The sequence below is a fragment of the Podarcis vaucheri genome (assembly GCF_965113315.1).
Source record: "Podarcis vaucheri genome assembly, chromosome: 12".
Lineage (NCBI taxonomy): Eukaryota > Metazoa > Chordata > Lepidosauria > Squamata > Lacertidae > Podarcis > Podarcis vaucheri.
The window spans coordinates 37563168-37574369 of NC_138750.1; the positions used below are offsets into that span (position 1 = coordinate 37563168).

Here is an 11202-nt window from a genome sequence, read left to right on the forward strand (position 1 = left end):
ACTGAAGCAAAATAATCTGAACTCATCCTTGCAGATGTACTGGTGGGAAGGAAGAATCACACAGGGGGGGGGGGAGAGAGAGAGAGAGAGAGAGAGAGAGAGAGAGAGAGAGAGAGAGAGAGAGAGAGAGAGAGAAGGCTCATTCTCACCAAACTAGGATTTAGTCCAAACCAGCTCACAGTTTATTACAAAAAAATCAGATATTTCTTTTTCCTGCACCTACCAGAAATATGCTTTCTAAGAAAATAGGAAGTTTACAACCAAGAAATTCTTGTATTTCTTTAGTGCACCAAACAACAGAGCAAGTGCTGTGATTTCAGCTATTACATCGGCTATGGTTATTCACTACTACGATTCAGAGACATGCAAGCCCCTTTCTTTGTTCTACAAACAAGATTACTATTCACCGCCCCCTTCCCATTGGTATTGTTTGGAGATGTAGGCCTCCCTATATGCCATATGCATAATAAGTCCAAACGCTTAATTAAAGCTGCCTATTCATTTCTTGGAATGTCACTGCTTCTGCAGAAGACTTGGCAGGGCTTGAATAATAAAGGTAACTGCTGGTGATGGTTTGCCCAGTCAGCAGCTGGTTGTGCTAGACTCTTAACGCAGTGATCAGTGAAAGGGAGACACACCTTTGCATGGGAATGAGGATTAGTACAGGAACAAAGGGGAGGAAGAAGACAGATGATCACTGCAGCCTTGCACTTGCCTTTACAGATGGCATGGAACAGAAAATAAGAAAATACATTGATTTGGGAAATGAAAACCAGCTTAATAAATAGTCCATGAAATAAATAATCAGCCTCTAAGGAGCAACTGCTGAATTCTAAGGTAGTAAAACTACAAGTGTGTGAATATATATTGGGGGGTGGGGATGGATTCTGACTATTCTAGAAGTTAGCCAGCACAGAAGAACAACAATAAAAATAACTGATGAGGTATCTTAATGGTGCAGTACGGCAAGGCTCTGCAATCAAGTTCACTCTTGCAAATATTCTATGGTTCTCTATTTCTCTGTAACCAAATAGAAAGGGGAAGGACCCACCGACACCATTACACAGACAAAAGATTGTAGAAATTCTCATGTTCTGCTTGGTTCTGCACAGTGATCCCTTAGATCATTGTATCCTGAACACAGCTGAACTGTCCCAAAGTTCCTCATAATGCATACCTCTTTATCAAGTACAAGTTTGCAATCTGTCAGACGCAGCAACAAAATTTACCGCACACAGATCTGTCAGGGCAGAAGGAAGCCCTGCAGCTCACCTATAATCTCTTTCAAGAGTCCACATCACTCCCCAGAAAGGTGGAAGAACATGTGACATCCAGTAATCCTGCTAGATTGACCTTACAATACTGTCTCCTACAGGAAGAATTTGGAAATCTTGTCTAACCTTTTTTACTTGTGATCCTACATAAGACACACAATGCAAATATGGTTCAGCCAAAGTCTTTAATGCTGCAATCTCACACTCACTCACCTAAGGCAGTGGGGGGCTGGCTTCTGAGTAGGGATATATAGGACTGTGTTGTAAGGGGATGTGTTTTTACACATTTCTTATACAGCAATCATCTGTGATCACAATATATGCTGTCAGGATACTTTATGAAGACAGATCTTTAGTGCTTCATTAGGCCAATCAAGAAAGAAAATCTGCCTGAAATTGGACATTAGTAACAGCTGATTTGATCAAAGAGTGATATTACAGATTTAGTTGCTGGCCCTTATGGAAAAACTTACTTGTCAATTTTTGGGGGTGCGGTGGAAAATCCAAGGAGAAAAAGTGGCTGGGGAAACTCAGCCAGGTGGGTGGGGTATAAATAATAAATTAATTATTATTATTTCATGTGAAATGCTTTTGTTGTTTTTGTCAAAGAGCATGATTGGCTTCCTCCAACAACTCATGGGGCTTTATGGAGATACATTATAGGTTAATTTCCCCCCTTCTCTTTATGCTTGGCTAGCTGATTACTTCTTATGATGGTTCCCCAATTACTTTGTGTTGTGTTTATATGTTCATGTGTTATGGCGTATATATTTGCAGGAAATCTTTTGCGGTCTACTTGCTTTGTTCTAAACATGGATAGCCACTTTAAGGAGCTTTGAGTGCATTCATTCAAATGAGTGGCAAGATGCGTTGAAGCCCTTATGATGACTTCTTGTAAGAAGCTAGTAAATGATCACCAGAATGTGCTGCTTGCCACATTATATATGACAGGTGTGGGTAGGAGACTGAGAAGCAAGCTTCTATTTTGCTGTACTTTTGGGAAACAAGGTGGAGCAGAAGGAGAAACTGGGTGCTTGCTATCCACCTCTCCTCCAGTGTTGATGCCAAGAAAGGAAGAATCTAGGAGGGACAAAGGATAAGTCAAGACAGGCTTTATCTAAGCCTTCCTGCCAGAGTTGGAAGAGCTCTGGAGCAGCCTTCCTCAACCTGGTGTCCTCCAGATATAGTTGGGAGTCAGCCCCAGCCAATGGCTAATGATCAGGGATGATGGGAAATGTAGTCCAAAACAACTGGGGGGCATTAGGGCTATCACAATCTCCTCACCCATTTGCCTCTCTATTCTCCTACAGAAAATGGAAATAGGGCATGCAGAATACAGAAAATAATACTTTGGAGAACTTCTCTATCAGCTTCTTCCTCCAACCTGAATTTAAATAAAAAGCTTGTCTGACTTTCGAAACAGAATAGGAATTTGATGTGTAAGTTAAACACAAGTAAAAGATCAGGCGAGGAGAGGAATGCTGATCAATAGTTCCAAGGAGGTTTGCTTGTTGCAGACCCTATCCCTTTGTATCTACTGATTTGGGGAGGGGGGGAGTATTTTAAATTAGTTGATTTTAAATGATTTTATTGCTGCTTAATCTCTTGGTTTAGTGTATTTTACCTAGATAGTTATGATTTGTTTTCAACTTTTTGTGGTCCATTTTGAAAGTTTTGGCCAAAGAACAATTAATTCATTTCTTAGATTAATAAACAAATATGTTCTTTATACTCAGAGGTGTCAAATGGAGTTTCGTGTTCACCATTGATGGGGTCTCTAGATTATGTACTCTATATCAAAACTACTGCAAATGTTAACATTATCCAAATCTATTTTCTCTCCAAAATCTGTTATTTGGGATAAATTGTTCACTTTGGCCTTTCACAGATTAAGAGCTGGCCTTTCACGGATTAATTGGTAGCCTGATTTACAGCGTGACAGACTAGCTCTATTGTGCTACATTATTTATAAGCGTGGTGTGAAGGCAATTTGAGTTGCGTATCTGTTTAATGCAAATTGGTTACCCATTAGCACCAAAAAATCCTATCTATCATGGTGCTAAGGATACAATAAAAACGACACTTATTCCACTTTTTAATGCATATCTCCAGATTTTAAGAAGAGGTGAGGTTTAAAATTCAAATTCTTGCAGCCCAAGAGCTCATTAACGGAACTTCGGCAAGTCATTATGTTTCTAGCCCTAACACAAGCGGTCGGAATAAACCAAACACATCTCCTTTTTATGTATTTTTACATTATGATAAATAGTGATGTACTTATTGCAAGGATAAAAAGTATCTTGTTTTAGAGCACTATGCAAGTCAAAAACATTATAAAGCTCAAACTAGCAAGCACTTTACACATAGAAACGTCCCTTTTCCGCTATAACTAATGAAAGCTGCAGAAAAAAACCCTAAGGGTTGATTATTATTTCAAATGTCACTTATTCACTGAGTTTATTTATCCCACCACCAAACATGACACAGGCTAGATTCCAGCCATCTACTGCAGTTGAACCATCAGAGAAATCAGGTGTACAAATGTAAGCTCCACACCACTTATTTACATGCATGAGGGATAGAGGTAGTGATCGGTGCACAAATGACTGATAGCTGGTCTCACATGTGGGGAACATGCATGAAGTCTTAGTTTATCTTCTTAGATTTTGGATTCTACTGCTTTTAGTCTGCAGCGTTTTCAAGTATGCGTGTGTGCGTCTTTCTTTATTGTACTTCTGATTTAATATCACTAGGCCACAGGGATATGCATTCGAAAAGCGAGATCTAAACACCTGCAGCAATTAATTCAAGCCAAGCCAAGCCTGGGACGTCCCTTCCTCCCCTTGGACCAGCTGATCCGGCACGAGAAGAGTCACACACAGCCCTTCCTCGTTGGCACCTGTGGCATTTTCCAGGCATGTGGCCACTTCTGTCCAGCAACAGCTGTCACGAGCCAATCGCATTACTACACATACAAATAGGAAGGAGGCTCCTCCGAGCTGGGTCCTACATTTTCAGGAAGGGGAGGGTGGGTTAAAAAATAAAAATAAAAAAGCAAGAGCAAACCCGCGGCGATCGACGCCGCGCAGCGCGCGCGCACATACACAAAGAAAAGCGGCAAACAAAGAAAAACGCAGCTCGGGAAGGATGCCAGGGCCCCCGCCTCGGAGGCGCACGATTCTCCCCCGGAGGAGCTTTAATATTCCGCTCAGTCCGCAACGCATGACAACCAGCAGAGGGGCGGGCCCGGCAAGCTTCACCTCCTCTCACCCGTTAAATCCAGCCCGGAGGCGGCCGCGCATTTCCCCCGACGGCAGCCCCCCGGGGTCCGACTCGGCCCGCTGCTGCCCAGCGCCTTCCCGCCCCTTCTCACCTTCGCTTTGCCGGCCTCCAGCTTCTTCTGCCTCTCCTCGTCCTCCATGGCCCCTGCGCGGAGAGACAACAGCGTTACTGCGCGCCAGGCGGAAAGGCCAAGGGGGCCGCTCGCCCCCCAGGCGCCCAAAGGGGACGGCTCCCCTCTGCGGCTCCTCCTCCCCGGTTCCTCTGGCACCCCGGACGCGCTCAGGGCGCTACGGGGACCGGGGACTCCGTGGCGGATCCACCGGCGCCGCCATCTTCATCTCCACGTAAACATGCGGCCGGGGAAAGTGACGTCCGCGCCGCCGCCGCCGCCTCCTTCTCCGCCTCCTCCTTCCCACCGAGCTGCCAGAAAGCGACCACCTCGAGGGAGTTGCTTCTCCCGCGGCGTCGCGCGTCCCAGGGCGGGAGGTGGTTGCCATAGTGCAGGCTTCCCGACTCTTGGCCCTTGCGCAAGCCGTTAGGGTTTCTTTCTGAGTTAAAGAGCTCAGTTCCGCGGAAGCGACTGGTTGGAGGCTGCCGCTAAGACGCCTGTTGGATCTTGTAGATGTGGGCGCCTATGGACATGCACAGAGTGCGTTGAATCCAAAGTCCAGCACGTCCAGGCTAAAGGGCATGACTTGCAAGCCAGACTGAAACGAGAAAGGTGCCCTGTTGCAAAGGAGAAACATGGCTCCTGCCTCTTTAACCTTTGTGCAGTTGAGGGAAATTTGGTAGATGTAGCTGAAATTCCCTCTTCTACGCAGCTGTTAAAACTAGTGGAGACTTCTCATTTTAGTCTGGGCGGAGGCCATCTCTCTCATTTTTAGAAATCAACCATAGGGGTTACTCTTAAGTGATGGACAAAATCGGTCAGCTTTGGTTTCTCTGTTTCTCATTTTCCTAATCTGAAGTACAGTTCTCCACATTTCCACATCGGTTTGGAAATGTTTCTTCTAAAAGTTCTCATGAAAATCCATCAGCACTTTAGTGCAAACTTATCTTAATATAAACGTTTTTGTGTGCAATTTTGTCTAATATCTGTCTGTTACTTTCACAAATATACTTTCATTTATACACACACTTTACCCTAGCATATCCATTTTTGTACACGTTTCTTGACTGGATAACTAAATTGCAAAATTTAGAGAACACTGATTTTGAAGGGTGGCTGCGTACAGTTTTATGTTGTGTTTAGGAAAGTGCAAACTGGGTAATGCCACCTCTGAATGTGAACTGAATCAAATTTCTCCATCTCTGCACCTGACCCTGCTTTCTCAGACTATCCCTTTCAGAGAGGCACCTGCTTGAGCCAAACAAAGTTGTAGATCAGGCATCCCCAAATTCAGCCCTCCAGATGTTTAGGGACTACAACTCCCATCACCCCTAGCTAACAGGACCAGTGGTCAGGGATGATGGGAATTGTAGTCCCAAAACATCTGGAGGGCCATGTTTGGGAGTGCCTGTTGTAGATAGTTTGGCTGGGATCTGAAGAACCTTACAACAGACTCACTGTAAGTAGTGGCATCAGAGCAAGACTTTGTGGGGGAAGGTCCCTGTTTAGGGAAGTTTTTAATGTCTGATGTTTTATTGTATTTTTAATATTTTGTTGGAAGCTGCCCAGAGTGGCTTGGCAAAACGGGCAGGGTATAAATTATTATTATTATTATTATTATTATTATTATTATTATTATGAATGAGAAGCAGAACCCCCAGACAAAATGGCTGGCTTCCCACATTTTTAAATAAGACCATTATCCAACTATAAGACAGTTCATTCTGTGACTAGACCACTTGCTGACTAGATTTGCACATGGTTTGGCATAGTTTGCTATGATTTGGCAACAACAACAAGCATGTGGGCATTCCAGAGCAAAAATTGCCCTTCCCCTGATACTGATGTAGAACTGTAAACCCAGCAGAACTGTAAACTAAGCCATCATTTTCTTAGCACAACATGAACCAAGGCTTAAGTGGGAAAGAGGAAAAGATACATAGATATAAAGGCACCTGTCTGTTCACTCATTCAGTGAGTGCTCACCTGCTCACTTGCTCTCTCTAGCTGGTGCCTGCTGTTAACTCATTCACTCGCCATCATGCCTCATGTGAGTGACCCCGTTCATGAATACAGTTAGCATACTATTAACCAATTGCCTAAGCAGGTGGGCTTATGGCATACAAATGAGTTGGTTCATTCAATACATGGATTTATATATACACTTTACCCATGGCTGCCATCAACCCTATTCTGAAGCAAGTCCTCTTAAACCATCCAATTACCCGATTATATTAAGTTATTGTTGCTTGGCACACTTTTAGTTTGTTTTAAGGAATAATGTTGGGTTTCCAAAGGTCCAACATTAAATGCCTTCTCTCAAAATGTTTTCATTTGATTTCCTATGATAGGTTAGAAAGGACAATGGCATTTTAAAAACTGGATTGTTTCATAATATATTTACTTAATTATGCTGACTTTGAAAATAGTTAGCTCCTAATATCACATAAGAAGTGTGATCCTTCTAGAGAGCACAGGAGGATAGCTAGGGAATTAAGTCTGAGTCAATTACATCTACAGATCAGGAAATACCTTAAAGGATAATGCTGTTGTCGGCAGATTTTTTTGTGAGAAAGGAGTTAGTGATACTGCAAATGAGGCCATGTGCATTTTCACATGTCATGTATATCTAAGGCTATGATAGCTATGGATTGCATAGCAATGATAGATGTGGAATGAGGCAACAAGAAACACCTTATAGCACCGGACTCCATTAAGGAGTAGCAAATTTCCCTGCCTTCTGATCATCCTGATACCATGGCTGCATTGGCCATCTGTTCTGACGAATTAATTTTCATTAATGTTAATTTTCCCCATGTGAAAAACCTAAAGGCCTCTTTCATATATTTATTTTCCTGCTGGAATTGCATCACACAGTTGTGCCAACGAGAATAACAAAGAAATCCATTTCTATTCCATATTGGTGGCATGCATCTGGGCCAGAGTTACACACCCACACACACACACACACACAGTTATGTTAGAATATGCATTCAGTCAGTGTTAACATTATACTTGGTTCACATTGTCACTTGATCTCATAAATGGCAAAACCAAAACAAACTGTAAGTGATAATATCAAGCACAAGAATGGTTGAATTACAGGGTTTTACAAGTTACACTCAACCGGCTCTTAAAACTGTAAAGTATGGAAGGCCTAGTGGGGGGCTGGCGGTGCTGGTGTCAACCTCTCTTAATGTATCAATTCAACAGTGTCCCTCGTTGACCACCCCTAATTTTTTAGTGTTGTCCCTTTCTGATAGTCTCCTGAGAAATACTTATTGCATATGTGTGTATATACCTCCAGTAAAGTCTTGTGGGGAACTGAGATCATATTGGGATAAACTTGACCAACTACTTGAAAGTATAGACTCTCTGTCACCTAACCCTCGGTTTATCTTGGGAGGTGACTTCAATGCCCAGATCGGCCTTGTTTCCCCACAAAATACAATATTATCTGGTCTAAACTTGGAGGACGAACCTGAAATCTGTCAGAGGGCAGCAATGGACACCACGTCTAATTGCGCTGGGAAACATCTTTGTGAACTTATAATAAAGCATAACTTTTTGTTATGCAATGGGCACGGTCAAGGGGATCAAGAGGGTTATTTTACTTTTATCTCCCCCAGAGGATTTACTAGCACCATAGATTATATCCTAACATCTAATAATGTGCCAGTTAACCGAGATACCTTCAGGATAATTCCCAGAGCTGAAAGTGACCACTTTCCACTTGAGTTATCTCTGACATTATTCTTTTCTCCTGCCTTTCCTAAATTATTGGATGAAACAGAATATCTGATACTTGGAAATAGAAGGTTAAAATGGAATGCACAGGTCCAAGAAAAAATGATTCAGATCCTGGATTCCCATGAATTTGCTTTATTAAAGGGGAAAATGTTGTTAGAAACAGGAAACGTAATTGGACTTTCTGAGAACATAATCAACCGAATGTGCCCACTGATGACCACAGCTAGTATGATAAAAAAACAAAAAGTTTAAGAGACAGACTTGGTTTGATAAGGAATGTCAGAATAGCAAAAAATGCCTAGCTAGGGTACTTAGAAAATTGAAGTTAAAACAGGATAACCACAATCTTGCCCTACAAGCTGAGGTAGCCCAGTTACGAAACAACTATAAATTATTATTTAAAAGCAAGAAACAAATATATTATGAACAACAGTGGAAAGAATTGGGAGATGCAGCACTTCAGAAGGACTCACAGAAATTTTGGCATCTGGTTGCCCAAGGCACAAATGGGCTGGGCTACTCGTTAGAAGCATCTGTCCAAGGAAAGGATTGGGTGACATATTTTACAGAAATATATGGCCCCTGTCCTGACCTACCCCCACAAGTTTACTATACAGTGGTGCCCCGCAAGACGAATGCCTCGCAAGACAGAAAACTCGCTAGACGAAAGAGTTTTCCGTTTTGGAGGTACTTCGCAAAACGAATCTCCTATGGGCTTGCTTCGCAAGACAATAATGTCTTGCGAGTTCCTGCGGTTTTTTTTTTCCTTTCCCCCCTTTTTCTAAGCCGCTAAGCCGCTTATCAGCTGATCCGATAAGCCGCTAATAGCACTAATAGCGCTAATCCGTGAATGGGCTTGCTTCGCAAGACGAAAAAACCGCTAGACAAAGAGAATCACAGAACGGATTCTTTTCGTCTTGCTAGGCACCACTGTACTCAGTTATCAGAACTGCCAGAATGGCCAGACGTCACACCCAATCAGATTAAGAGGCTAATCGCAAGCCAACTAGCTAATAAAGCTCCAGGAGAAGACATGATCCCAATGGAGATCTATAAGATAAGACCTGAATTCTGGTCACCCATATTTGCAAAATTGTTTTCATACATTAACAGCTCAGGTCGTATACCTGAAGGGTGGAAGTTGAGTATAATTGCCCCAATATATAAAAAGGGCGATAAGAAAAACCCTGCCAATTATAGACCCATTAGTTTGTTAGATGTAGCCTCCAAACTATATGCCAGGCTCCTTCTTGGGAGACTAGAAGAATGGGCAGATACAAATAAGGTGATATCTGAAGTCCAGGCAGGTTTCCAAAGAGGGAAATCCACATTGGACCAGTGCTTTGTGTTGAACTTTCTGCTATGTAAATACATCCATAATTTGAAGCAAAAATTATATGTTGCTTTTATCGATCTAAAGTCAGCTTTTGATACGGTCCCAAGACACGCATTGTGGCAAAAATTGGAAAAAAACAAATATAGACCTCTGTCTATTATTTCTCAGCAACACAAGAATGAAAATGTGCAGGTATCTTGCAGGTATCTACAATTCTAAGATTTTAAATATGGTTCTTCAGCCTTAAGTGTGCTGGACAGAAAGAAACAAGACTTCTATCTCCAGGATATGCATCTTTACCTTTGTGACCTATCAATGGGATTAAAGCCTGTCAGGAAGAAAAATAGCAAAGAGATCTGTGAATAAAATATTTGAAGCAATGTGAAAATGAAAGAGACACCTATATTTGCAGAGTGTCTGTGCCTCAGGCGTTATTTGATCAGGGTCTACTCCTATTTCCATTAAAGGCAGTAGGCGTTTTTCACCTTGCCTTTGTAAGGATAGCATAGTGATTTCAATGTCCAGCTGTCAGATAATATATTAAAATAAGTATAAAGTGTTGCTATTAACATTGTGGGGGTGAGGTGGGGAACAGTTTATTCTTATGCGCTCACCACAGTTTATTACATGAGTTCTTTCCCTGTTTTGCTGAACTATCCTCTGTAATTCATCCTGCAACAGAGCCAAGCATAGCTTTGCATCTGAGTATTGCAGTATGCTGTGGTCTTATCTGTTGCCATGGGAGCAACAAGGAATGCCTTTAGGTAGTATACACTATGTGTGGCGAAGAAGAATTGTGCTCCAAAACGGGGTTAATAGGGCAAAAAGATTCTGGTGGGGGAGCATATGCGTCTGCTGAAATACAGAGTGTGTTTGGCTTACTGACCTTAAATATTCTGCTTAAGCGAACAGACAGACAGTCTCATCCTTAAGCTATACCAGGTGTCGACTCAGCAACACGGAACCCGCGGAATGCATGCAGCCTTTGACAAACTTTTATAAGCCTTTCATCTGGACTTGTGATTAAAATCCAGAGACTTGGGGGCTCTAATTAAACAAGCAAACAAATAACCGCCTTCCTGTTAGTCACAGTTGTATGGATTATCTTGAAAATGCAACAGCAGTATTAGGTTCTCTGTTAGAAGAACCAAAAAAGATGGCCCAATGCACCTCTTCTATCGCAAGGTGCAGCACAGGGTATTATTAGATGCAAAAGAGGACAGGGCATGGCAAGCTGAAATTCCCTCTCCCACTCAACTATTAAAGAGGCAGGAGCCCTTTCCTCTTTTGTATTGGCCACCCTTCATAACCGTTCACGGACTGGTCTTTCACTGATCAAGGCATATACATTCCAGTTTTGTTCATACAAATCATGGAAGGTGCATTCAGCTACAATGCTGTCATTAGATATGACTCTTTAGTTTGTACCAAATTTCCAGTGTTGCCTTCAG

General features: G+C 42.3%; 1 protein-coding gene across 11 annotated transcripts in view; it reads right to left on the reverse strand.

The window, feature by feature from the left end:
• The window catches only part of AKAP9 (A-kinase anchoring protein 9), a 105608-nt gene extending 100655 nt beyond the window's left edge, over positions 1-4953 (reverse strand). For all 11 annotated transcript variants that reach the window (XM_082194096.1, XM_082194095.1, XM_082194093.1 and 8 more), the window contains exon 1: positions 4648-4953. In XM_082194096.1, coding sequence (XP_082050222.1) covers positions 4648-4695 — 48 coding nt within the window. In that variant the 5' untranslated portion in view covers positions 4696-4953. The remainder of the gene's footprint in view (positions 1-4647) is intronic.
• Positions 4954-11202: the final 6249 nt, after the last annotated feature.